At 45.1% G+C, this 27,756-nt stretch overlaps 1 protein-coding gene across 6 annotated transcripts; it reads right to left on the bottom strand.

Moving 5' to 3' along the window:
* Nucleotides 1-2,508: 2,508 nt before the first annotated feature.
* Nucleotides 2,509-27,105, bottom strand: LOC119155762 (ATP-binding cassette sub-family A member 10-like). 6 transcript variants are annotated; one of them, XM_037404776.1, is made up of 39 exons: nt 26,350-27,102; nt 24,067-24,176; nt 23,478-23,688; nt 22,886-23,044; nt 22,536-22,636; nt 21,449-21,675; nt 20,990-21,128; nt 20,434-20,619; nt 19,251-19,398; nt 18,573-18,744; nt 17,909-17,967; nt 17,379-17,489; nt 17,111-17,286; nt 16,604-16,723; nt 16,033-16,171; nt 15,801-15,891; nt 15,377-15,516; nt 14,648-14,767; nt 14,294-14,483; nt 13,401-13,567; nt 12,551-12,678; nt 12,048-12,185; nt 11,403-11,411; nt 10,943-11,110; nt 10,483-10,593; nt 9,720-9,848; nt 8,827-8,895; nt 8,283-8,374; nt 7,728-7,848; nt 7,259-7,376; nt 6,699-6,790; nt 6,150-6,328; nt 5,480-5,555; nt 5,106-5,200; nt 4,534-4,653; nt 4,178-4,318; nt 3,826-3,905; nt 3,690-3,745; nt 2,509-3,095 (listed from the first exon to the last, which is right to left on the bottom strand). In XM_037404776.1, the coding sequence occupies exons 2-39, from the start codon at nt 24,166-24,168 to the stop codon at nt 2,997-2,999; spliced, it is 4,779 nt and encodes a 1,592-aa protein (XP_037260673.1). In that variant the 5' UTR covers nt 24,169-24,176; nt 26,350-27,102; the 3' UTR covers nt 2,509-2,996. The 6 variants fall into 6 exon arrangements, with proteins under 6 accessions (XP_037260673.1, XP_037260665.1, XP_037260700.1 ...); XM_037404768.1 differs by having other exon boundaries at nt 11,403-11,516; nt 26,350-27,101; XM_037404803.1 differs by lacking the exons at nt 22,886-23,044; nt 23,478-23,688; nt 24,067-24,176; nt 26,350-27,102 and having other exon boundaries at nt 11,403-11,516; nt 21,772-22,636.
* Between the last annotated feature and the right edge of the window lie 651 nt (nt 27,106-27,756).

The following is a 27,756-nucleotide window of genomic DNA, read 5'->3' as shown; positions in this document are numbered from 1 at the left end:
GGAAGGCACGGAAAGCTCTTTGCCATCGCTCCAGGATGCCTGTTTGGGGCATGGTGCTTGAGGCCAGCACTGGAGGCGGCTGGTGGTGAATGGCCCTTTGTGCGCTTTGTTGCTTTGCTGCATAAAGAGGGTATTATTAAATCCAATAAATAAGACTCTCCCTGCTAATAAAACTATGTTATTGCATGAGTTACTGTGGGGAATGTGCAGCATTCGCAGCAGGCAGCTGCCTCACACACTTTGTGCTGGCATGACGGGTGCAGCCTGCAGCACGGCTGACAGGCCGGTTCAGGTTTATCAGCAAAGACCCCGCATGCACGGAGGGCTCGTGCTGCGCTGGAAAATAAGGAGAATTACCCAAATGTTAGACTGCTTTTGGAACTGGTTTGCATGCTGGGTTCGGGTGCTTCTCACCAGGCTGCTGTCAGCCCCTGCACTCAAAGAGCAGGTAGAGCGATTGCAGCTGCTGGGGCATGGTTTGTCCCTGCAGCCCTTCAGCGGAGGGCAGGGGAAAGGACGGAGGCGGAGGCGACCTCTGAAGGGAGTGTTTAAGAAGCCAGTTCCAGTTCATTTCCAGGAAATCTCTCTTGTTCTTTTTTTTTTCTTTTTTTCTTTCTTTCTCCCCGCCCCCCCCCTCCCCCCCTCCCAGTGGAAAAGCTAAGTCCTCATGAACTTTTTGAGAACTTTTGTTCGTTCTCTCTTGCCAGATAAGCTTGGCTTTGTGCTGGTGACAGAACCCCTTTCTCCAAGCACTGGCCATGGGCCAGGGCCTGGAAATCTCGACTGCGTGCTGGCAATGCCACAAAAGCCCTGTCCCCCTTCCCCCCGGGTTAATGCAAAGCTCCAGCACCATCCAGCTCACCTTTGGGGACCACTGTGGGTCTTTTCTTCTGCCTGTGCAGGAGATGATGGATCTGGCTCTGCTTGTCTTCCCCTGCAATGGAAAGTCCTGAATATCATGGAGAATAATCTGTCCGATTTGTGGTAGCACAGGGTGAAGTGGGTTGGTGGTAGTTACTTAGAAGAAACAACTGTGCAAGTGGTGTCGGAAGAAGGAGATACTCTTCACCCCAGAAAAGGAAATGCAGCTCCCACAGGATTTCACACACCTCAGTCCTGCTCTCTGCTTCCTGGTTTTCCCTCTGTCCCAGTGCACTCCTCTTCTCCTCTCCAGCTCCCAGAGGTGCTCTCTGGGACAGGACTTGTTTGCGGGGCATCTATTACTGTTGGCATCTTTACATCATTTAAAGACCTCCCAAGGGTTGGGTCCCCTCTTGCTGTGTGACAGACAAGATTTCTCTGTTAAAGAAGTGAGGGTCTGCATGTAAGAGCAGAGATACAGGAGGAGGGAAACCAGTGTATGGCACAAGTCCACTCAAACCAGCAACCACCACAGCAGAATGGTCTCTCTCACCAGCAGCATCTCCAGGGGCACAAACCACAAAATGCTGATGAAAAAACCCCCAACAGGAATGGATCATACAAGCTGTCATTAAATTAGGAGGCTCAGGGCTTGAGGTCTCCACTGCTGCTGCTATCTCCAGGGCACTAAATGCAACTCTTCCCTTTTACTGAGTTCCCGTTTCCCAGAGCTGAGTGTATGAACAGGTGACCAAACTGTTCGGTGATTTCACTTACCCATTTCCCAGGGGTGGGGAGTAGGAATGGAGCTGTTGTGCAACCAGGAGGGAAATATCTTTCTAAATACATGTCCTCCAACTGCCAAAATATGTTTTGAAGGCAAGTGGGGAATGTACACAAGCAGTGATTGCAACACAGCCACTGCTGCAGATTATATAAAGAGAATTGAACTCAATATTTTCTGTGAGAGTTTTAACCTTTGCAAATGAGCTGGGCACAGGAAGAACATGCCCGAGCTGTCAGGAGGAAAATCATAGAAACACAGAAAGGTTTGGGTTGGAAGGGACCATAAAAATCATCTGGTTCCACCCCCCTGCCCTGGGCAGGGACCCCTCCCCACCAGCCCAGGTTGCCCCCAGCCCCATCCAGCCTGGCCTGGGACACTGCCAGGGATGGGGCACCCACAGCTGCTCTGGGCACCCTGTGCCGGTGTCCTGCCACCCTCACAGGGGAGGATTTCTTCCTAATATCCAATCTAATTGTCCCCTCTTTCAGTTTGAAGCCATTTCCCCTTGTCCTATCACTACATGCCCTGCTAAGAAGTTTGCCCCCCTCTTTTAATAGGCCCCCTTTAAGTACTGAAAGGCTGCAATAAGCCCCCCCTGGAGCCTTCTCTTCTCCAGGCTGAACAACCCAGGCTGCTTTCTGGAGGGAGGAGTGAAAAGCACTGGTCCCAGTGCAGAGGGAGGGCAGGGGTGAGTGCACTGGCAGAGCCAGGCTCACAGAGACAGTAAACATGAGTGACTACAACCACTTGGCCACCAGCCCTGGGCCCTCTTCAGCCACCTCCATCCCCAGGGGATGATGTTTGAGCTGCTCAGCTGTTCCTGATGGTCCACAGCAGTGATGACATATGAGGGAGTAACGGTGGTTTCTATAGTGACATTTATTGGAAGGCTATAAAAATAGAGTGCAAATTTCAATAGGATGTTATTAAACACATAATAGGGAAATAGTCCCATACATTGGTGGGAGAGGGGCCCAGAAGGTTGGCAGCGTGTCCACATTCCCTGATGCACCCAGATCCACCGAGCAAAGCCTCAGTCCCCAGAGACGGGGCATGACCCTTCTTTCTGCAAATCTTTCTGTCCCCACGCTTGACAAGAGCTCTCACCAGGGCAGGCACTACTTCATCAACCAGACACTGGAAAGGCAGCCTGGGGTAGGGCTCAGCGAGACACCAGCAGAGTCCAGGTGAAATGTCTTCTGCATCAGAGAGGAGCCCTCAGCTGATGCTTGCTGGAAAGGCAGTCTGTTCCTTCTCTTTGTGGTATGCTGATAACGGTAGTAAATATGTGCAGTATCACATCAGTTGGGTTAATACTGAGTAATGTGTACATGAACATCTTAGACCTTTAACAGTCCTCCTGCTGAAGTTGTTTCCATTCAAAAGTTCCATCCAAAGTCAGATCAAAATTATCCTTTTCCTGCTCTCGGGAGAGTTCCAAGAACACCTGAAATGGGCAAGATAACACTGATTATTCCTCTGACTTTCAGTAGAAACGGCGATGCTCCTTTGCAGGAGGTACAGCTCCCCAACCCCTATGAGAGTTGTGTGTAGCAGCTTTGTGTGGGGAGCACATACACAGCAGCTCAGACCTCCAGTGCTCTCTGATATAAGATGCTGAGAGGCACTGGCTGCCCGTAGGTGTATGCATAGAGTAGGCTTCACCCACCAATGGACTGACATAAACATTCCTCATCTTTGCCACCAGCCTTGTACAAGCAGCAATAACCTGCAGCTTCAGGAACAAACATAGAAGCTGGGCGTGGGTATCCACCGAGGGCACCCACCCCCTGGATGTGTGGTGTGCCTGGCCCCAGTGAGTGGAGTCAGGTAGCAACACTTTGCCTAGACTTGTTCCCACCATGCTAAATCCCAGGTGTGAAAAGAGCCAAACCATTTTTCACCACTTTCCCAGTAAAAGACCCATTGCCCACCACCCCCACACAGTGGAGCAGCCTTCTGCTCCTGCACCAGCCTGGATCTCACTATGGCTTTTGTTCCTGCACACGCCTTTAGCATGTCTAGCCTCGAAACCACCTGCCTGAGCCAGAGTATTCAAAGAGAAGCTGTACTCCTCGAGGTTGCGGTTTCGTTTGGCTGTGGAGAAATGGAAGGAGAGTCAAAAATTAGCAGTCTGTGTTCCACCTTTTCAAAAAGTCATCTTCTTTTGCCTTTACCTTCCTCTAGTTTGCAGAAAGACTGCGACAGGGGCAGTGCATCTTCCATTGGGACCTTGTAGACTAGCAAAGAGGGAAACCTTGAAGAAAAAGAAGAAAAGAGATTCTTTCTCTGTATCGAGGTTCTGGGATTAAAACTTTCTGTCACGCCATGAGATGGATGTATGGATATTTTGCTGCAGGGATCACAGCAGGGTTGGATGTGGTGACATTACCAAATCAGATCCCCATACAGGGACTCTGAGCTCTTCATCCCTCTCCAACTGAGATCCCGTTTCTGCCGACCACACTGGGCACATTTTAGGGATGAGGTAGTGTTGAAAACACCGTTCATCCCATATTTTGTACTTACCGCTCCTGACGAGCTGCACTTGGAAAAATCCTCAAAATCTCAGCATGGAGAAGATCAGTGTGCTCTGGATCCTTGACCTTAATTTCCAGCAGATAGCCTTTGCCAAACTTGTTCTTCAGGTACTGAATGGAGCCAATGCACCTGCAGGGAAGGGAGGAAAAATGAGAGTTGTCAGTGTGAAACCATGGATGCCCCACCATTTGCTCCTTCCCGAATTGTACAGCCGGTGAAATCGCAAGGAGCACTTCATAACACCCATGGCGATGGGCTCAGGTAGGTGAGGCAGGGGGAGAAGCCCCTGTCCCTGCATGGACCCTTTCCTGGCTCCGCCGCGTGCCGGCCGTGCTGCTGCCCACCGTAGCTGCCCAGACACCATGATGGCCACGCGGTCACACACTGCCTCCGCCTCCTCCATGTAGTGCGTCGTCAGGATGGCTCCCGACTCCTTGGTTTTCAGGGCAGCACGAATCGTTTTCCTTGAGGACAAGGTGGGAGAAGAAAAAGTTAACACTCCCTAGGGATATCAGGCTCTTATACTTTTGTCTTTCCAAATGCTTTTCCCATAAAACAAGTGTAAAAGCTTTACATACAGCAATTTTAGACTGATGTGCACATGGTAATACTTGGAAATAATGAAAAAAAAAATATTTTTGACTTAGGTGCCTCTGTGACTTCTTCCAAATCCCATATATGACTGTCCCCGAGTTTGGAACAAGGACGAAGGTAAAATGTTTCTTTCTTTCCCCTTGCTCCTGCTTTAGCTATAGAGAACCAAGAAAATGGAGTTTCCAATAAAACCACTGGCATGTGATGAGCAGCGCCAGCTAACTGCAGATAGGGTAAAACACTTTACCAAACCTTAGGCATCTCCTCTTGTCTTCCAACCCCTTTACCACCGTGGTGGCAGAGTGCCTGAGGTCCTACTCACCAAACACAGCGCTGCCCACTGGGGTCTGTGCCAGTTGATGGCTCATCCAGGAGCAGGACCATGGGGTTGCCCAGCATGCACATGGCGAAGCACAGCTACAACAGGGAAAGGGGCTTGGGTCAAACCTTTTGCAGTCCCTGGCACTCTGTCTACAAAGAGCTGCAGACAGCATCACTTCATTTATGGGAATCGAGGTTCTGATTCCTAGGAAACGTGGTTTTGGAAAAGGCTGATTTCCATCACCCCACCGTGGGAGCCAACATGATGCTCTCCTGGGTAGCTCAGAGCACAGGTAGGTCCCTCTGCTCACGGAGGGTTTTTTTGATTTGTGCTGTCAGCATTGCAGTTCTCATTATAGCTAAAACAAAACACACCTTTCTGGTTATCCCAGCAGATAATTTTCTGGCTTTCTTTTTTAAATAGTCTTGAAGCTGCAGAGCATTCACTATTCTGCGGGGAAAAGGAACAAGCAAAAAAGGAATACTTTTCTTAATCCAAAGCAATACTTTTACCACGGATTCCCAAAACGATAAGAAAAAGGAACTTTCTTCCCCTTGCTCTTGGCTCCTGCTTGCTTTCTTTAAACATTTACTGTGTTATTAAAATCTAAGTGAATATTTGAAGCAAAGTGTACTGAATAAACCACAAGCTCTTTTCTAAACCCATCATTACTGTCAACAGCATTATAAATCCATTCCACCTTGCCAGTGTCAGCTGAGTAGGCAGTGCTTAAGCACCCTTTCTTGTAGTGCCAAACTATAACACCAGAGATTTCAGAAATGCTTCCTAAAGATAACATACTTAAAAGGACATTAGTGGTAAATTTATCCCCACTAAATGCACTTAGGCAAATTGGAGATTTTCTTAACCCACTCTCTTAATCACGGCATTTAGCACAAAATCACTTTTGCAGCTCCATTTCCTGAGTTTTTTCCAAGGTTGGCTGTGATTCACAGTGAATTTTGACTTTCTGGTCCCCTCCCCATGCCCTAGGACTAGGGGATAAACCACTGACCAACCCCTGGAAGCACCCTCCATCCGTACCGGTTGACAGCAGCAGCCATCTCCTCCTTGCACACCCCTTTCACGGCTGCATAGACCTTCAGGTGTTCGTGCACGGTGAGGTCTGGCCAGAGCGGGTCCTCCTGCGGGCAGTACCCCAGGAAGGCGGGCGTGTGGTCCTGGGGGTGGGGGTCTGCTCCATCTCCCCTCTTCATCAGCACCTGCGCAACCAGGCTGGTCGGTTTGCTCTCATAGAGCCTTGCCAAGATACAAGGGTCTGGTGCAGAGGAAGATCGTGGGCTTCACTGGGATTTAGATGGGGAAACCCAAAGAGCAGGGGAATGATTGTGCAACCCTCATTGACATGTTTTCTAAATATAAACACGGCCAAATAGGGTAGGTGCACCTGCTTGTCCAAGTTAGAAGTAGGTCACAATATTTTTAATAATGCATTACTTAATAGCACAATGAATTCAGTTAGAATCTTGATCACTAATAATGCTTTGAAAAAATATATAGCTTAGCCTAGGTGCAAGGTTTGCACTTGCACTTTTATCACAGATCTATCTCTTTCCTCCAGATGCCTCCTACCTGTCCAGCTGTCGGTGTCGTTTCTCCAGCAATCATTTTGATAGCTGTGCTTTTACCAGCTCCGTTGGGCCCCAGAAGTCCTAATACTTCTCCTGGAATAAATACATATAATTTCTTATTTGACTCTCCATTTGACAAATACATCAGGCATAGTCCCACAAAAGAAAAAAAAAAAAGTAAAAGAGCTTGCTAATATCAAAGATCATGTAAAAGTAAAGAATACAAATATATGCTCTGGGAGCCTGTAATGTTATAACTCTGAGCGATGCTGCAAGTCTGAGGATTGCTCCCAGGTCTCTCAGGAGCCACTGCTGAAGTGGCTCTTGGAGAGAGGGGGCTGTGTTATTTTAGATAATGGAGAGTCAATGATAACTAATAGGATGCATCCACATCATGTCATTCGTTAACACATCAGCCACAGATGGAACATGCCTTAACCACAGAGCAAATAGGTTTGACCTTTATGTCATTGCTTAGCTAACCGAGAATCTGCAGAGAATTAACTCTCTGGGTGTGATCAGGGCTCCAAAAAGGTCTAGGAGAACAGTTCCAGTTCTCACCTTTTTTAACACAGAAGGAAACATTTTTGGTGGCCATTTTCTTCTTCTTCTTAAAAACTGAACCAGCTTGCTTTATTTTATATTCCTTGCACAGATTGCTGACAATAATGACTGATTTCTAAAAGCAAGGAGGAAGAAGAAAGATTAATCTATTATACCAGATAGCATTAATATTTCAGTAATATTTTTCCATTAAAAAAGGTAGAAAACCTTCTAAAGATCTTTGAATTTGTTTTATAGTTCACTGAGAATATGAGGTGCAACAGGGCACTTTATTGTCCACATTCCTCTTAACAGCTTGCTTCTCCATCCGGATGGGACCCACACTGCACGTTTGGGAGCCTGGTTTTCCCAGTGAGAATAACAAAGCCAGAGCACGGACCTGCACTTACTGATACCTGGTGGTTTGTTTTTCACCAGTGGGCTTCTTACTGGTATAAAATAAACCAAGGACAACGCTTAGCCATACCCCCTCCTGGCCTGGAGCCGCTATGGCATCTCTCACTGCTGCTCTTTCAGCTTTAACATCTTCGTCTTCCTCTTCGAGCTCCTCAGGGTGCTGGTGGCTGCTTGCTCTCCTTGGGGAGATTCTACAAACCCAGGAGATTCACCTCAGCATTTTGTTCTTTACCCTTGTTTCTTCACCAATGCATTTTGGATAGACCTAGAGGGAATGTCCCTCTGGTTCAATGTTTCTTGTGTTTTTGGTTTTTTTTTTTAATTTATTATTATTTATTTAATATTTATAACCTTTCTGTTATACAAAGAATCAAGCTGGTACACCTACACAGCACAGGCAGCACTGTGGGGAGGTACTAACAAGACTGAGTGATGTTTTACATGAGCATAACACTGTAGTATTTAAGTGCCTATTTCAGTTATGAAAAGTGACCAGTATTAAAAAAAATATTGAAAAATAGGGACACAAAGGCAACGAAAGCTGATCAAAATGTTGTCTTCAAGGAAAAGCAATGTGGTAGGATTTTACCTCCCACGCCCGTGGTGCATGCATGTTTATACAAACCTAAATATTGGGTCCTTTCTCAGAACTGCTCCTCCGTATTTTATCTCCAAATATCGAAGAAGAAAAATGAAACCGACGGAATGGATATAAGGCTGAAAAAAAAAGGTTGTCACATTAAACAGCCTTGCCTTCCATCCTCCTATGGCTGAAACCGAGAAGGTGGTGGCAGTGTTATAAAATATGTGGGGGGAAAACATAATATGCAAAAATAAATTCCATGAACATCTAAACTGAGGGTAATCCTGAGGATCTTGAACTCTGGTATCACTTACCAATACTGCAGAAAATACCCATGGTGGAAGAAAAACACAATTCACAAAGTAATGGGGCAGCATTAAGTGATCTGGGCTTATTCCATTTTCCCTTCCCCATTTCAAAGGGGTGAGGTTATTTTCGCACAGGAAGGTGATCTGCCATCCAGACCCACCGAGATCCTCCTTCTGCATGAAATGAGCTCAGGGTTCTTGCCTGCTTCTTTGTAACTGAGGATGGGGTTTAGAAGACACACATTCCTAAACAAAAATAATCTTAAATGTTTTCTTACTGCGAAGACAGCTATTAGTACATCATGCTGTTGAGTCACACCAAACATGTCAGCATCTTCTATAAAGATCTATAAGAATAAATAAATAAATAAATAAAAACAACACAATGAAGACCTGTAATTCTTCAGTATAGTGCTGGCTAATTTTGGAAGCAAACAACATATAATTTGAAAATGTACAAAACCTTCTGATTGACCCAAAATATTCACCAGACAGATGAACAAATACAGATGTTTACTTGGGCATCCCAGTCCTATACCAGATGACAAGCATGGCACTCAGTTCATGCATCTCCTTCTAGGGGTAATGGCCCGGCACAGGAAAACACCTGGATCCCTCTCCTTTGGTGTTCCAGTGGAGAAGAGATGGAGGTGAGTGGGACAGGATAGAGGAGGAGTCTCTTCTACTTCAGCTTCATTCCCAAGTCATTTACGGCTCATGAACGGTGTTGCACATAGCTGGAGGGTTTTGTTAAATTCTTAGCTGGTTTTCCATGACCACCCTCAGTTGACATGGGGTAAATCACCTTGTGAGTGTTCTTAGTTCTCACACGGTTTCCATGCAAAGTCAGATGCGTAACTTCAAGTTTTCTCTTATGACTGTTCAAGCCAAATTGCTCAACTTTGCATGGAAACAGTGTTATCCGTAATCTACAGATGCAGCTCAGCTGCGCAAGAAGTAGCCCCTAGCCATAATGAACAGCTGGAAAAACTAGATGTGATCTGAAATGGTCACCTAACGATGCACTCCGGCCATTTGGAAAATCCTACCCATTAGAGGAAACTAATGAGCCTTCCCAGAACGCAGCATAACGTTACCATGACTGTGCTCACGAGGACACAGAGTTGTGTTTTGCGCTGGGTGCCTCTCCTTGCCCAGTGCCACCACTTACCTGATGGCGGCTGATAATTACAGCCATCAGTGGGTATATGGGAATCAGGAGAGACATAACGTAGAGGGAGACTTGAGGATCAATTGAGAAATCCATGACTCTGCTGATGATGTAAGAAACAAAACATACCTAGAAATAAAACAAGAGGATAACTTAGCTGATGGGAAGCGTTGCACTCCTCACTGGTCTTAAAAATTGTGTGGGTCTACCTTTTCAATTCCCTGTTGAATTTCTAAAAATGGACAAAAAATACAAAGACGAGAAACAACGAGGGTTCAGGAGGTCCTCATCCACCTCTGCCTGAGGTCGTTTGGGTCAGCTGGGGAAACTTCTTCCCAGACACAGGGATGCTTCAGCAGAAGAGCAAAGCACAGGATCCTGTCCTGTTCTTTCCCATCCTGGCTCATGCCAAAGAACTCATCTTCTTCCAGGTCAGGCTTGGGCTATCTGCATCTAACCTGATGGCTCATGTCTCAGCACCTTACCTCTTGGATGTGAGGTGCCAAACAGAGCAATAAATAACTTTTTTTGCCTCCATTCCTGCCCCAGCTCAGGGTAGATCCAAGCATTTCCCTGTGCCACAGCAGGATTGTGGGAACAGAACATGATGACATGAATTTAATATAGACTTGACTGCTATAGAACACATGCCCGTATTTATGTTCTGCGTCTATAGTTGGGTGTTTGGACCTCTTGTTCATCCTTAAGATAGCAAAATACATTTCTGTAAGCCCTACAGCACATCACCCAGCCACATGCTTACCACTACGAGGATAAAAGACCAAAAATCACAGTTCCATCCGTTGCGAAAGACGAAGGAGATCACATAGATGAAGAGAATGATAGAAATTCCATAGCCAAAAGTAGTCATGATCTACAGGAAAAACAAGGCTTTCACTGGAGAAAATGGAGTGATGTAAACAACCAGAAACCTATATATCTATGAACGCAGTTCAGTTTAAACAACCGTACGTTAAGGTCAAGGCATTCAGAAATTGCCACAATTTTACTGCAAAATTAAGGCAAGATTTATTGCCTTTTATTTCCATCTGGGAACACACAAATGATAGGAGGTGAAACAAGGAGAAGGTCAGGAAGCCTCTGGGACCCAGGGGTGTGCCAGCACCGTCTGCACCCACGGTGTCTCAGCTACCTTTACACATGCTAAAAATATTACCCCAGTCCCTCCCTATTGAACCAGCAACCACCAGAATGGGGTGTACCAGCAAGAAGAGGTTGTCGATGCTCCCGGAAACGTTGCTCATTGCGAACTGAAGCCCAAACATCGAGAAGAGAAGGAACCAGCACAGTGGGATGTCTACCAGTGCCTGGCCGCACCAGTATGCCGAGGGAAAGAGCCCCGAGATCCGCAGCTGGGTGCGAGCTCCCACCTGGGAAGGCACGATGCAAAGGACAGTTTATTGTCGGTGTCTGGCTGGCCAACAGCACCCGTGGGAATGGCTCCAGGAAATAAAAAGCTAACAAAAAGCTGTTATCATTGTGATACCAGGGTAAAATTCAACCTCTTTTTGTCTTTTAGCATTTTGTGATGGCTGCAAAGCTGCGCATGGCAATACAGAGGAAAACACCTCAAGCTGCCCATCATATTCAAACATCCTTTGTGGCAATGCAGTTGTAACCCCTCCTGCCCACCCCACATCTGCTCCATTCCAAGGAATTTACCTTGTAATCCTGCATGTAGCCCATTGCAAGGTGAGGAGGAAAACCAGGGAATAACAACAGCATATAAACAAGGTAAAAAGAAATAAAATAATCCCAGAACTGTGAATCACCTATCTGGAAACAGAAGAAGAAAGCATTTATAGGAAACGTTCACAGTGTAATGGCTAGATGCAACAATTCCTCTTACTGCATTTCTCATGAAGTACAGGGCAGTATGAAGACAAAGTGGGATCGGAAACCAAATATTGGCAGGAGGAAAGTTTTCCCCAAACCACAGCCCTGCAAAATGCCTGCCACTGGTGAGGAGATATGGGTGGTGCAGGTCCCACTCCTCCATCCAGACCTGTGGTGAGCTCTCTTCTGTGAACTGATGTGCTGCAGCTTGAATAACATGACGTAGAGAATAAGGAACATCCTGAAGAAACCCACCCAGCTACCCTTTCCATGCAGCAGCCCTCAAGACCCACAAGGGAAAAATTAGCTTGTTTTCCTGAAGTCAAACGTGATGGTTCCAGAGCTACCACCGAGGGAGATGGGTTTGCAGATACAGACAGCCCCACACAGCTTCCCATTAAAATCTGAGACCTTAAGCAGATTTCAGAACTATTTTCTGACACCTTCTGGCTGCCAGGCTCTGACACTTACAGAGAAAAATGGATGACTCCAGATCCGAATGTGCGCGGTGGAATTGAGGGCTCTCAGCAGAGCGTTGCTGATGATGTTCACAAGCACTGGGAAGCAGTTGACGGCCTCCATGTGGCATAACACAGTAAACCTGTAGCTCTTCAAAGAGCAAGAAAACAAGATGAAAATGCTTGGGTTTTCTCATCTGCAGGGCAGCTGTAGAAAAGGAGCATACCAGGAGAATCCAAGCCTGGAATAATTTTGTTTATGCCTTGTTTGCTAAAAGAACAAATTATGAGGTATTGGAAGTCTGTATAGCTGTGCTACAAAAATGTAAAGTTTGATGTGGAGGATGAGGGAGATAAGGTCTCCTCTAGCATTTACTTTACTATTTAAAACACTTTCAAATCGTGGTAACTGTGGACTTTATGCAACAGGACTGTCCCACAGGTAGAGCTGATGGAGGCACCTTGCTTAATTATTCAATGGTTGGGAAGAAATAGGAAGAGAACAAAAGTCCTCACCTGACCTTTGCGAGCCACTTTAATAGCCCCATTGTGTTTTAGCTCCTCAGTGATATTTTCCTCGTTTGTTATTTCCACTGTGAGATCTTGGCTCTCGAGCACGCGGATGAAGTCTTCAATGTCTGTGCCTGGTGTGAAAGCCAAAAGCAGAGGAATCATAACACTGAACAAGAGAGTCTTTGATGGTTTGCTTTTTAAAAAAAATCCATGACCACCAAACAAAAACAGACAAAGTCTAATAACCGTGGACATCAGAGAGCACATATGTGGCAGATCATTGCACATTAATTTTTGTGAAGTTAATGGATTTCAGTCGCACTGACTGAATTTTTGCATTGTCATTTTTTTCTGCCTTTGCTGAGTTTCTGCAAAATATATTCTCCTTTGTGATGGTCTGATGAAGCCAACAGTATCATACTCTGGCCAAATAACATAAAATAGCATGCACTCATAGGAATGTTGAAGGTATAACTCTGGGAGCAGACCATTAATTTGACTCAGCATTAGTGAGCCCTCACTGGCGTATGGTGCCTGGCTTGAGAATCCCACACTATGAAAATGCAGAAATTGTTCGGACAGAGGTCTGGATTTGGGGCAGGGAAAGAACTGTGTCCCTTCTAATCTCATCTGCTGTGACATCCCTTTTCACATCACTGTGTCAGGATCTCACCAGCTGCTGAAGCCAAAGTGGGCTTCATTCACAACCCTTTAAAAATGATGCCTATGCTTGAAACCATCACCCCTTAGATCCCCCATGGTCCTACAACCATCTGCTCTTTCACTTATTTTCCTTTGCAACAGCAAGAAGCCCCAGAATAGGAAAGGATGAGGGAAGGTTCATTGCCCTCACCTGTGTTGTTTTGGACCAGGAGGCTGGTCATCTCCGAGCAAGCCCTCTTCCCTCGGGGCAAGAAGTACCGCGCAGATGAGAGCTCCCAGACATTCACACTCTGCCAGACAGCAACCAGGGCCAGTTGCAAAACCAGGGGAAGTAGAAAAACCACATAGAGCAGCAAACTACATTAAGAAAGAGATGGATAAACACTCTGAAAACAGATATTCAGCAGAATGCATTTGCATGTTAGGAAAGGTTTACTATATTCAAGTTGCCCGACTCTCTGTTAAAAATTTTTGGCAATTTCAGAAGTCTCAAACCTTGCTCATTCACAAAAGCCCTCAAAATTTAGCAGGGAGAAGACCTCAGATCTGGAGCACTCAACTTTTTAGGGCCATTAAATGCCTTTCAAACTTCCTTAAGATATCAGTTTTTCATAAATCGGCATCTCCCTTGTGTTTCTTGTGCCCCACCAGGAAATGCCAGCTTAAGAACAGCGGGGCCAAGTGAATTCAGACAGTGGTAACAAGGGAGAAGCTTAAAAAACATTAAAGAAGTCTGAAAGTAGTATTTTTCCCTCTTTTCTCTGTACACACTAGTTCATTTTAGAACTTCTTCCTGCATCTGAAATAAAAGTGTTTATAAATGATTCTTCAGAAAGAAAATGGTTTTCCCTTGCATAAACCACTCACTATAGAAATGAAAAAGCACAAAAGGGGGATTTTGTATTGCTGGCACTGCAAAGGAAGAAGCTTTCTTCTCCTCTGACAGCAGGTTACCAAGACCATTCCTAGCCCAGACCTCATATTAATTAATCCAAATGCTTATCAAAACAGGGAAAACTGTTCCCCACTGCTGCAACTGTGGCCAGTTCCAGATCTGCAAAAGCGAATCATTTTGGTACTTACATTGACCGCAGGTTTTTCACCGAACTCTTCAGCTTTAAGAAGTGCACCCATGCCATGGCAGAGACTTGCTGCCTCCAGAGCGCTGAGCCGCTGACTGCTGCCTTCCTGGTGTCCGAGAGCAGCAGGGAGCCCAGCTCTGTCTCATCAGGGCATCGCTGTCCTGCCTCTGCCCACTCCTCCCCGTGCTCATCTGCAGAGAGTTTTGCATGTTTATGTCTAAGATCAGCTTCTGAGTCGAAATGTGTGAAAAATTAAAAGCCACCCAGTAATCAACTGTTGGAGGCATGCCCAGGGTTATTGCAAAGCAGCCGTTCTCCCTGGCTGTGCACTGTATAGCTGCAGCCACGATGGTACCTTCTTGATCTGCTGTGTTTCCCTCCTCCAGCCTCAGGAAGACATCCTCCAGGGTTGTCATGCTAACTCCGTAATTGACAATTCCCTGGTCAGAGCAGCTGTCGAGGCTGCTGAACAGATCTGCAATACAAGTGCATTCGAGGTTTCAAACATGAGCATATATCTCCAGACCAGACTTTGGCTCAGCTGAGTCAACCTGACTGGAGCATCTCCAGTGAGACAGGGAAAACGATAAAGCAGCTAGCTGCCAGGATACAAAGGGTCTGGAGGAACCCAAGGCTGCCAGATCTATAGCTGATTGAAGATGATTTTCTGCTTAGCACCCACATTTCAGACTATGCATCCGCGGGACTGTCAGACTGAACGTGATGGACATGGTGAGTGAGGGTCTGCCTGGTGCCGCTGTAGGTACGGAGCGGTACCAGTTGTACCGAGTTTTCTCTTGTCACTATCTTCTCGTTTAACAAAAAGAAAAATAATCTCTCAGTAACACAGGTAGCCCAGTTTAGCCTGCCAGGTTTTTCATTAGAAACAGTAGAAAAGCATTTGTTGCATGTTTTTATCTTAAACATATGGATGCTAGAATTGTGGGGGGGAGACCAAAATGCAACAGTTCTAAAGCCTTTATGTGATTCCTCTAGAAAACCTCCCTCTTTATTTCTCTTCTCCCCTCCCCACGTGATTATTTTTTCCTTATGGACAATTCTCAAGTATTTTAATATACATCACCTGGGAATTTATTCACGTTTTCTAATGGCAGTTTGTATCTCAGCTCGTATTGACTGTGTCCTGAGAATATGACGTTGGGGATGTACCGTTTAACCAGAGATGTCACGCTTTCTAAGTCACAAGACTCGCTGACATGGATCCTGTTCAGTTGAAGAAAACCAGATGCTTAGTTTTGAAAAAATACCCCACCCAAACAAACAACACCCACCACTATTTGCTAGGGTGCATAAAAAGACAGCTCCAGCGTGCTTCATTTATTCCTGACTCTGCAGTAAAGTCCTGCTTCCATTAATTTAACTGAACATTAATTCAGTTAGTTTTATTGTTTTGACATCTGGTCTACAGTTTCCCCCTTACAGTCACCCTGGTGGCTCCTTGTACATGCATGTGCCCAGAGAGCAGCTGCTGGAGCTGAAGTAGATACCTTAAATGATAGCAAATCCCCCATTTTCTCTTCAAGAACAGAGAAGAACCAACACACTTCAGCCTCCCATGCGAGATAAAAGCCTTGCGGTCTAAAGAAAGAAAAAGTGAAGGGAATTTATACTGTAGAGCAGTGGTTCAAAACTTTTTTTTGCAACTGAACCTCATGTGAGCTTTGGCTTTGTGCTCCAGGGTGATTCTGCAGAGATGCTCTAGGCTGAGGCTGCGCTTACCTGCCAGGATATCGGCCTCGTCCATGAACTGGGTACTGAACAGGATCACCCGACCAGCTCTGTACTCCCTGAGGAGGCTCCACACCTGGTGCCTGGAAAGGGGATCCAGCCCAGCCGTTGGCTCATCCAGGAACAAAACCTGCAGAAAGGGTGCAAGCAGGAATTCCTCACTGCCGGAGCAAAAGCACATCTTTTGGGTTTGGGTTCTCCTGGGAGCCTCAGCTCCTGAAGGCAAGAGACCCAGGCCACCTTTTGTGCAAGGGCAGCTATTGTGGGAGCTGTGCAAGAGGTCAGGGAATCACAGACTCATAGAATCATTTAGGTTGGAAAAGACCTTTAAGATCATCAAGTCCAACTGTGGAACTACTTATCTGCTTTAAAACTAGGTTAGCAAAATGGGTTTTGAATTTAACAAAGTTAAATTATTAAATTTATTTATTTCATGAGTGCTTTAAAGAGGTCTGAAACCATGCACGAACCTCTAGCCAAGTTTTATGTAGCCAAGCATAACGTTTTAGTTGTGTTGGACCTTACCCTTTCCTATGTTACAGAGCTGTGCCTGCTGCTTTACCTGGGGGTTTCCAAGCATGGCTATTCCAATGGATAACTTTCGTTTTTGCCCACCACTCAGTTTCTCAGCTTGAGTATCTTGAATGTTACTGATATCCAGCAGTTCCAAAATGTTTTGCACCTAGAACAGCACAAGGATGTCCCTTCTCAGCACCAGTTGTCCTTCCATCCTTTATCAGCCATGAAGGACATCTGGCTGGGACTGCAAGCACAGTTTCTAAGAGCATGTACCGAGGTCTATGACCACCAGCAGAAGCAGCCACTACAGGGGCTGCAGCATCCCCTCATCTCCTTGGGTTGAGTAGAGGAATCACTGTGGTTGCATCAGGACCACAAACTTGCCTACTAACCTGGTCAAAGCTTGACACCAGCTTTGATTTTCAGAAGACACAGCCAGGTGGATCCTTTGAGCTTCCCAGCCGCAAAAGGAGCTTTTACAGCAACGTGGGGTTTGCCTACAGCCTGACGTTGCTGCACGGTGATGCGTTCCAGGGGAACACACACTTACCTCTTGATCTACCTCCTTGGACTTGATGCCCTTGATTTCTGCAAAAGTTTTCAAGTTTTCTTTCACTGTTAAGACTTCAAACTGTATGTCGGATTGTGGGCAGATGCCGATCATCTCTCTAATCGCTTCCCTATCTCCTATTTCAGAGAGTCTGTAGTCATATATGGTTGCAGAGCCTGTTTACAGGAATAAATGTGGCGGGGTGGGATGAACTGGTCTTCACAGCTTTTGCATCAAGCCCAACCCATCCCACCCTTTGCCATCCTACCTTCAGAAGGCAAAGTGAGTCCACTGAGCACATTTAACAGTGTTGTCTTTCCAGCCCCACTGTGGCCGAGTAAAGCGGTGATCTGACCCTCATAAACATTTAAAGACAAACCTTCAATGAAAACAACATCACGTTTGGGAAGAAATGAGGCTTGACTCACCTTCAACTCATTGTTGAAGGCAAGACAAGTCAAGAAGTGTAAGAACTAAGTAGCAATAATTAGCCAAAAGTGCATTAAGCAATGTAGGGCAAAGTTCTGCAAACCTTTAAATACAGTGTAAGAAGCTGCTTTGTGTTTAACAGGAAAAACAGAAACACAACAACAGAAAAAATCCCACCCTTTCTACTCCTTAATCATATTAAAAATAGAATATCAGTAAAAATGGAACAAAGTAGTAATCAGTTGCATCAATTAATATCTTAGATAGCTTGAAAAGTTATGCAGGTGTGGTTTTATTTCTTTGACAGACTGAAATGTTTGCACTGTTTTTCCTCATCTTTAACAGCAATCAGTATCACAGATTTCATACCTCTTAAAGCATCTATCTTCTTGTCCTTCTTTTTATATGCTTTTTTGATATTGTTGAGCCTAAAAGGAAGGTAAGAATAATATTATTTCAGGATTCCTGTAAATACATTTCCCTGGTGCCCTTTTTCACTCTTATGGCCCTTAATTTAAAATGACAGAAGTGACATGAAAAGCAAGACTCAGAAGCAGGCCTGAGGTTCAGCAGGGTTCAGCATGCTCTGTGCACGGGCGTGAGCATCACCAGGCAGTGACCATCGCTGGTGACCAGCATGAGGCACACAGCACCGGAGCACCAAGCCTTGCAAAGACAAGGCGAAGCCCATGGTAACAGGTGGCTGGTTTACAACAGGCTGCCCTCCACATTCTCCTTGGGGTCCCTAACGGACATTTAACAAAGTCCACAGCAAAAAAACCCCTGTTAGTTTTTAATCTGAATTTTTCTAGTTTTCACCAGTAGTGACCAGCCTGAATTATCTGTTTATCTCATCTACGTTTTATCTCTACTTTTTCTTTGTGAAATAAAGTGTTTTGCAAGAGCCTCATGAACATGAAAACAGCTTGGGTAAGTCAAAACAAAGCTGATGGCAGAAGCGGTGGTCCGTGGGAGCATGACACCCAAGCCACCCAACTCAAAAAGCATGAATGGCAATTTCTTCTCTCTTAACCTGATGGCTTCCTTCCCCATGAATTCGGGGGGCATCGGCTCTATGTCATCACCGAGGAGCTCCTCAGGGCTCGCTGGAGTTCTGGGCATCTCCCTGGTGGAGCCTTTCCTGCTCCGCACCCAGTACGAGGGCTTCAGGCAGAAAAAAGGAGGATCTGGGATGCCGTATTTGCCTGACAGGAAAGCAAAGAAGATGACCTGTCATTAACCGAAGCCACAGCAAAGACACCATCCTAGACTAACCATTTAGGAGGTTCTAATAAGTACTTGGTTGCCTCAAAATTGGTACTTTATCCAGTTGTAAAAAGAGGTTTGGAGCTAGCATAGAGGAGACAAGAAGGTTGGCTTCAGGGCTGTATCTAATGAATTCAGTATTTTACTTAATTCATTAAAATAACTCCCCCCACACACACTCTTGTACTATTTTCTCATAAACAGTTCAACAACAGTATAATTAGAAAGAGTAAACACTAAATACTTTGTGATCTTTGATTTGGGTATTACCAGTGTGTGCCATAGGCAGAAAAGTCACTCAAGTAATATAATACATTTCTTTTCGACCAAAACCTATTTTGGTTAATTCAGAGGATGGAGCAGCCCATGATTTCTTGGAGAAGATACCACACGCAATTCATATAAATCAAAAATATAGAAGAAGAAAGTGTGATCATAAGCGTACCTGGAAGAACTTTGTCGAAATACATAGCTAACAGCATGTACAAGACTGAGTCAAAGACCAGCATAATGTAAGTTGAAAATAAAAAGTATGATTCCTCCATAAGGTTAGAGAAAGAGAAACCCATTCCATATTTTTCTAAATGGAAAATCTGAAATAAAAGGACAAAGAAGAATAATTTTCGGTCTGGAAAATTATGTACATGGCATCAATCCATGGACACAATTGACTTTGTTAATCCAGAATTTTCTGACTGATTTTTCTACCTTTCTTTCTAGTGAGGAAAGGAAATAAATTTACTCCATGCAGAGATGTTATGTTTTCACACATACAGAAGCAAAAGAAATTATTAGAGTTCTATAGAAAATCATTCAAGAAACATAATATTGGCACCCTTGACGTAACAGTCACAACAAGGACAGAATAATTTTACATAGTGATTGATTTAACCATATGGTAAATTAATAGTAAACGCTGTTTCTTTTCTGCTGCTGCAGAAATTTCCTCTCCCAGGCAGATTTTTATATGTCAGGAAATCAGATATTAAAAAACTGGAGCTAGAAAGTATCGCTCAGAGCTATGGAGATAGGACTGAAGGAAAACTGGGAAACTCCACAGAATTATCACAAGCAGGGATGGAGGAAGGATGGCTGCAGCAGGAGTCTTGAATTGGGTTTGTGCAATCTCTGTTGCCAGGAAGAGCTGCCGCAGCGAGAGGGGAATGAGCGGGCAGCGACGAGCTGATGTCCCCAAGTCAACTCCTGTGTGCCTGGGGTCCAGCCCTGGAGGATAATGGTGCTGTTGTGTGTGGCGATGGGCTTGCTGGAGCTTCCTCGGGTTCCAGTGGATGCTACAGAAGTGCACAATGGCAGATTATTTGTGATGAGGGCTGTGGTTTTCTTTGCATTCATTGGCTTTTTAGATGAATGGGGGCATTGGAGCCCCACTTTTCTGCCCAACAGCAACTAGGCTGGCATGGAGGTTTCACAACGGGAAGCTGATATGAGCAAGAAGTACCTGAGGATTTTACAGATGTAGGAAAGCTGGTCTTCTAAAATGAAGACTGTGACTTCCTATGCCTTTATTAGCAAAGCACAGCACTGTCTGTGACAAAACGTACTCCATCCCCACCGAACGCACCCAGGACAGAAGCTACTGGTTCAGCTGCAGAGATGGCACCCCATACCTTTGCAATGCCAGCATTAAATGCAAAAGGACAGAAGAGACTGAGAAACCACTTCAGTGGTTCTGGAATATTCTCTATCAGCACTGCGAGGCTCAGGCATCCAAAGAGAAAGGTGGTGAGGAACCCAAAGGAACTGGCAAGTTTGGAGGTCCTTAAGAGGGAGCAGAGCATGAAAACCAGGTGGATCTGTAAGAACAGAAGTTTCCTTCAATCACTGAAAAAAATAAATAGCTTTAAGAGTAGCACTTCCATTTGCCAGGCAAACAGAGCTCTGGTGAGCTGAGTCCATGTAATAAAATACACTAAAGTCCTCCTTGGTGGGCTGATCTGAGTTTCAAGCTGGATCTTTTACAGCCAGCCTACTGCCTGTCAGACCTCCAGGCTGCAATTCAGATCACCACTGCTGCCTCAGAGAGTCCACTCAGCTATTAATATTAATATGACCATGCAAAGGGTACAGTCCTGCGCACTGTGCAAAAGGCTCTGGAGTAATGTTTAGGCTCAACATAGTAAGAAGTCACATGGTGGGAAAATTTGGCTTTAAAACCTGACTTACACATGCTAGGCCATACAGGAAAAACAGCAGTAAGACCGCAGGGAAGCTGCTGAGGTAGAAAGCATCCTGCACCACGACAGCTGTAAGCAGGCAGGAGAGGACCATCACGTAAAGAGCATACAGCAGACTCCAGGAGAGCCTGAGGATGGAAAAGTGGCATCACACTTTCGTTTAATGAAGAACTGTTGTTACAACTTCATCTGCATGTCAGAACTGCTTTAAAATTAAAATACTAATTATTTCCCAGGGTCAACTCGTTCACATCCTAGGCAGAGCAGATAGCGTGATCCACCTTAGGAGGAAATACCCAAGGAAGAAGAATACACCACTGACATGTTCAGCCCTCCTGGTTTGTCCTTAGAGTACCTTATGAACTCATTTAACTTATTAGCGGACTATGCAAGTGCCTAGGGGTATACTGATTTTTGGCAAATTTTCTTTAGTTAAAAAAGGACTCACCAAAATGCAATATCCTGCAGCCCCATCGTTTTCATCAATACTTTGAGCTTCTTCTTTTCTCTTACAACATTCATTGATAAGAAATACATGAATGGAGAGAAACACATCACGATAGTAATCATGAAATAACTGTATTCTAGCGTAATCAAGGAGATGACGCCCCGGGACTTCATACGGACACCAGCAATTGATTTCATTTCTTCCCAAACAGAATGATTTGCCACCATCTAAAGGAATTCAAGGTCAACATCTCAGTATTTTGATTTTCTGCAGCGATATGTACTTATATAAGGAACCTTCTGATTCAACACCCCTGGATTTACTTTTTAATGCAGCTTTATAGAAGACACCGACCAGTAATGCAATAAAGCCCTGTGGGAAGGGCTCATCTGACGCGGTTGTGTGTCTGCACCTCAGCAAAACTCCATCCCTTGTCTATGGAGAGAGATAAATCCTTCAGCTTGTCCAGAGGTAAGGATCCAGAGACTCAAATCACTCGTGCTCACAGGGTCCTGTTTCTCTCCCCATGAAAGCCGCCTGGAGAGCTGGAGGTGCACAGCCAGGTGGAATGGCCCCTGCCCTGGTATACTTTTGGGGAATAATTTGGAAAGGAAGGGCGAGAAATGACAGATGTCCCTACTTTGAAATCGAGTCGTCCAGCAGATACACATACCACCCAGTCTCCTGCAAGGATTGCCTTTTCTTTGGAATCTGAGAAATTTTCTAAATCAAATAGTGGTATCATGCCCGGTTCCTAGCCTTTAAGAGAAATCATCATTTTGAAAAGAAACAAAAGTTAGTACAAATCTTAAAAATTAAATCAAAACGTGTTATTTCCTTCATGAACTGCTGATTGCATTCAGGTTCCTGCCTGAATGTTTTCATTCATTGCTTGAATTTCATTCATTTAACAATTCATTCAATTGTTGCTGCCAATAATATTCAGGTAGCCAAGATTTTTAAAATATTTGGCTTTCTGCAAAATTTTCTGACAAGCCCATCCCTTACTACTGCCACGGAACAACTTGTCTTTCCTGTACCAAGTTTAAAATAAAAGGACACTTACATACACATAAATTCAATTTACCTCGATGATAGCAGCATCGATGCTGGACTGCAGGGAGAGGAAGCCTTTGTACCAGTACCTGGGGCTGTAACAGTGCCGCAAGGAGAAGTTGTAACAGTTATCTGCAAGGATGAAAGGTGAAGGGCATCACAGGTAAGAGCACCGAAATGTAATTAGTTTTCCATACAAAAGTGGTTGATAAGCATGCATATGCACTATGGGGAACTCTTCAAATGGACAGCAGCCCACTGACAAAACAAAAGACAACCTAACAATTTATTAAATCACTTGATATATATGGATTATGCCAACAAAGTGATGCCTATCCATGTCAGGCAACCACCCGCCCGTAAATTCTCATTTTGTGTTACCTATGTATCCAAAGTTGTCATTTGGGATAGCTACGTTGCCAATAGGAAATCTGAGGTGATAGGAGAAGTTGTTCTTAAATACAACTCCTATTAACTCATTATTTGAAATCCAGGCTTCTTCCAGGGCTCTCTCGTTTTCCAGTGCCTCTAGTTTTACACCTGTAGCGTGTAAGAAAAATATTGCTATGAGCTTCCGTAGGTCTGGAAATGTGTGCACAGGCATTGGGTGTATATTCTACTTTTTTAGCATGGCAATTCCTCCTTTCCAGTTCTCCTTACTGGACAGGCTGGCACCTCAAAATCCTTTATACTACACCAGTTGTGAAGAAGCATACCTCAAAAGAATGAGCCAAGGTGTAATAGTATTAGTCTACATAGGAATATCAGGTAAGGCAGAGCTTTACAGCTCAAGCACACACTGGCCTCACTAGTAATTTAAATACTAGAGAATAAATATTTGTGAGAATGGAGGATTCATATGAATTTTCTCTACTGACCAAAGATACTGGAGAACGACTAAAACACATTTAATACATTGAACATGGGTTAAAAATAAAATGGCAAAGCAAAATACTTCAAAAGCAAAACATACCCATCATTACAGAGTTCAAGGCGACTTTATTCATGATCTGCCTTGTGGTGACAGTGATGGGAGTAAAAGCGATGGTGACCCCAGCGGAGTCATAGGCAGGGTCATCTAGCTGCCCGAGGTGGCTGTAAGGCACTTCGGGGTAGCGGATGTTCACAATGAACACGCTCATGATGAACATCAGTGGCAGGAAGAGCAGAGACAGCATCCACTCCTAGGCAAGGGGGAGAGCGGGGAGGAGAATTTGATAATGTAACAGTAGAAGAGCATATTCTCTGCGGGACTGAAATATAAACAAGAGGCACTCACAGTCACACTGGTTTTTTAGACATCGACTAACTAACACAGTCTTTGCATTGCACCCATCACCTCAGTAAATTACTCTGCTCAAAGAGCCCATCTGCACTCTCATGTCACATAAAAGACAGAAATATTACCAGCTAAAAAAGTGTCAAAGTGTTCATTACCAGGCAAGCATTTCAAAAGTACTTCAACTTTTAATTAAAAAAAAAAAATAATTGGCATTTAGGGGCAGGCAGCGATTGGCTGCTCTCAATGGTTAGCTACTCACTTTTTTTTTTTTTTAGCTTACCTCAAAGCTCTGCATCTTCATCCTCCGCTTGACAATTAGATTCTTCCACAAGAGAATTTTAATTTGCTGAAATACACTCATCTTTCTCTGAAGTGTCTGCATCTTTGAACCTACAAACATTTTTTTAAAAAAATTACTTTTAAATACAACAAAAGCTAGAGCAGCAGTGGCTGCTTTTATTTGCACAGTCCTTGCACACGTGAACAATGATTTTTTTCCCCCCTTTTTTACTGCAAGAGAGCAAGCTAAGCAACTGAGACCTCGTGTGCTGAGCACAAGCCCAGCTTTGAGCAGTGAGGGACCAAGAGACATCATCATCCTCAACGCAGCCCCAGGCTTTGCAGCTAAGCAGTAAGATGCTGAGGATAACCAGGATTCCACGCTTCTGTGCACAGTATGGTAGGCTGGGAGGAGTTATATATGAAATAAATAAGGGAAGATGATACTAGATGGCCTAATTGACTTGGGTGGCCTTAATATCCAAGAAACAACAATAATGTGGTCAATTAAAATCACTAAAATCTTTCTGAATGTAATTTTAACGTGCTGTAGGCTTCACACCAAGAAGTGTTGAGCAACTCCTGGCTGTGGCGTGAGCTGAGCTCATACGGAAAGCAGTGTCAACTGAAGGCAAGTGGGAGCTACGAGAGAACAAATTCTTGGAAGTGTGTTGGGAGAGCTGTTGTTGTCGGGGATATTAATGGAAAATGAGTGAGAAACAGATAGCCACGAGCATGTGTTGGTGTGGTACTCCAAAAGACGTGTCAGTGTCCTTAAAAAGACGTGGTCAAAGCAAACCAAGGATTTGTTGCCTGGGTTAGTGCTGGTGGTGGAAACGTCAAGAAACAGGCATAAAGGTGGCTGTCAGAGTAAATTTTGCAGATCAGCTATGTCCATATTAACCATCAGTAAAATAATCATGAGTGCCTTTAATGAGCAAAAGGACTAAGTACGTACATGCAAAGGAGCTACACTCACATAGCCAGCCTGCTCTGCTGTCATACAAGTAGCTAAAATATGCTTTCAAACAGGATCTTGTTCCCCTATAAGTGAAATCTCAGGTAGAAATATCAGAGCATTTGTAGACCTAATCCCTTCAAACCTCCCCATCATATTGAAGGAAGATTTATGTTGCCCTGTTCCCTTTGGGGGATGATGCCTCGCAGTGCTGACAGTCAAGACAGAGTTTATCTTCTTCCAAATATTGATATTCAGCCTGCAGGAGAGGCACATGTCTGCTGTAACACTGCAGCAGGCACCAAAATGCTGGAAAAGCAGCTGCAACAAATGGCCTTCCCCAGGTACACACTGCAAACACACACACTGGCACGGCACGGCACGAGGATGGTGCAGGGACCTTGGCTCAGGGGCAGGAACCTGCCGTTTTGCTGCCGCTTTCTGAATAGATTTTTCTCTTACAGATGATCTCATTAAATCCAGGCACATAAAAATTTGAATTTAGCCCACACTAATGATCTCCAGACTTCCTTGAGGAAACTGTGAAGTTAAACTTGCAATTGCTTGGTCGCTTTTTCACCTAACAAAAGCAAGGTCTAAGACAGTACATATCACTCGTATGCATTCCCACAACCGAAACGGGAATTGCGTCACGGCTAAAGCAGGTTTCCAGTTTCTCCTTCGTTTTAATAGTCACAGAGAGTAACCCCCAACAAGCTGACACAGCGAGGTCCTGGGTGGGATGGAGAGCCGGTGCCCCAGGTATCCATCACAGCTGTCGCACGTGCCCCCCTCCCCCGTCGCCCCTCAGTGCTGCCAGACCCCCCGCTGCGCGGCTGCAGAGTTTGGACAGCTGGGGGAAATGAGCCAGAACTCATTTCATTGCTCCTTCAGTATTTCCAGGGTAATTTTTAAGAGCCTAAAATGAACAGAAGAGTTTTTTTTAATTCAATCTTCAGCTTACACTGCATGTAGGGAAAGAAATCTGCTCCTTGTATGTGATGGATTACTTAAAATACTGAGCTGTGGTGAACCTACCACATCTTCTGAGCACTAAGACGCACTGGAAATGCACCTCTGCCATAAACTGAGCTGCATTTGAGTGTTATTTCATATCAAAGTAAGGTTAAAGAGACACTATTGCCTTTAAATAGTCACTAAGCTTAATCACAGGCTTAACTCAGCCTGTTAGAATGATGCCCAATGTCCTGCCTACGCATTCATTATCTCACCCAGTATTATTAATGGTGTAACTAATCAGTGGATGTTTGCATACCTTTTAAATAACAACTTTTATTTGCTTTAAGAAGAACATTTAAGCCTTACCTTAATGGGAAGGTTTGAAAGGAATCCAGAGCTTGTCCTTTGCAGTGTGCCTGTAAAAGTGGAGATGCCCAGCCTCCCTGGGATGGACTTGCCGGTTGTCCCAGTGGCTCTCAGTGCTCCTTTGTCCACGCACTCATTTTTTCACTCAGGCACTTCTGCCAAAAGGCATTCCTCACACCATCATTTGGCTTTTCCCTGACTTCTTCCCCCCTTCCTCCTTGGCAGAGCTTCAGATTTATTTATGTTATAAAAAGCAAACAGAGCATATTGCTATTGAGTTGCTGGAGCGGATTCTCTGAAAAGTTACTCAGAAAATTCTTGAGTCTTGGCCAAGAGAAGAAAAATGAGCCCAACAACAAACCACACAAAAATCCTTTCTCTGGCAAACTCTGTTATGTTTCTCAGTGCAGTGAGAGAGGCTGAAGTCAACTGCAGCATCGCGGCACGATTCTGCAGGCGGGGGAGCAAACGGTGGCTCTCGCTTATCTCCAAAAGGCAAAGGTTGTGTTTGCAAATGGTGTCAGTGCCACCAGCCCCGGTGCAGGAAGAGCAATGAAGTGCCGTCTCCTGGATAGCAACAGCTCTTCTGATTAAAAAACTTATTGTAAATGTTAAAAGAAATTTCTCTTGATTAGCTCTGTGCTACTAAAGGGAAGGGGGTTGATTGCATCCCCCGGCGGAGAGCACGGCTGAGGAGCGCGCCTGTCCCTGGGTCACCCACCGCAGCACAGCCGAGGGACAGGCGGTGGGAGGGAGCAGCCACCATCTGGGACAGAGGCTGGGCTTGCAAATGCCGAGGAGCTGGATCTGCTTCCCTTTGCTCTGCCTAGCGGGAAAAAAAACACTCCTAAGGTTTAAATAACATTCAGATGTTTCGGAGCTAGGCAGGCTCCAGAGGCGTAGTAAGTGAGGATACAGAATGAAGTTAAGACCTGTTCCCAGTACATCTCCTAGGTGTACAGACCTCCTCCTCCCTTTTCAGACCCTCCTTGCAAAGGGAGAAAATACCCAAACCCACCTAAAGTAGAAAAATAGATATGCCGGGTCCCAGTCAGTGAAGCTCAAGGAAAGACCTCCCTGCCCCACCTCCTTGACAGTGCACAAATGTTTGGAGACCCATATGGAAAGCAGTTCCCTGGGTCTGTAGGGTGGCTTCCTTGGGGGCTTTTCCTGGCAGGAGCAGCCCATTACCGAGTCACGGCAGCCACCTGCTTGCCTGCATCCCTGCCTGCATTGCCTAGCCGCTCATCTGCGCCTGCGTCAGCCACCTGCGTCCTCCCTCCCTGCATAACCCATACCTGATTCACCAGCATCATCCACATGAACCCAGGGGACTCACAGCGTGGGTGAGGTCTTGCTGCTGTGGCTGTCCCATGGGGTGGCACTGTCCATCCTCCAGTGGGTGCC

Source organism: Falco rusticolus, chromosome 1 (genome assembly GCF_015220075.1).
Source record: "Falco rusticolus isolate bFalRus1 chromosome 1, bFalRus1.pri, whole genome shotgun sequence".
Classification (NCBI taxonomy): Eukaryota; Metazoa; Chordata; class Aves; order Falconiformes; family Falconidae; genus Falco; species Falco rusticolus.
This window is presented reverse-complemented; position numbering and strand designations above follow the sequence as displayed.

What these genes read in the sequence shown, in the direction of transcription:
- LOC119155762 (XM_037404768.1), bottom strand. Translation starts at nt 24,168, where the DNA reads ATGCAGACACTTCAGAGAAAGATGAGTGTATTTCAGCAAATTAAAATT. An exon ending in AAACGTGAATAAATTCCCAG is followed by an intron (nt 14,768 to 15,376) that starts GTGATGTATATT and finishes CTTGTATTGCAG; the next exon opens with ATCTGTTCAGCAGCCTCGAC. An exon ending in TTTCTGCAAACTAGAGGAAG is followed by an intron (nt 3,746 to 3,825) that starts GTAAAGGCAAAA and finishes ATTTCTCCACAG; the next exon opens with CCAAACGAAACCGCAACCTC.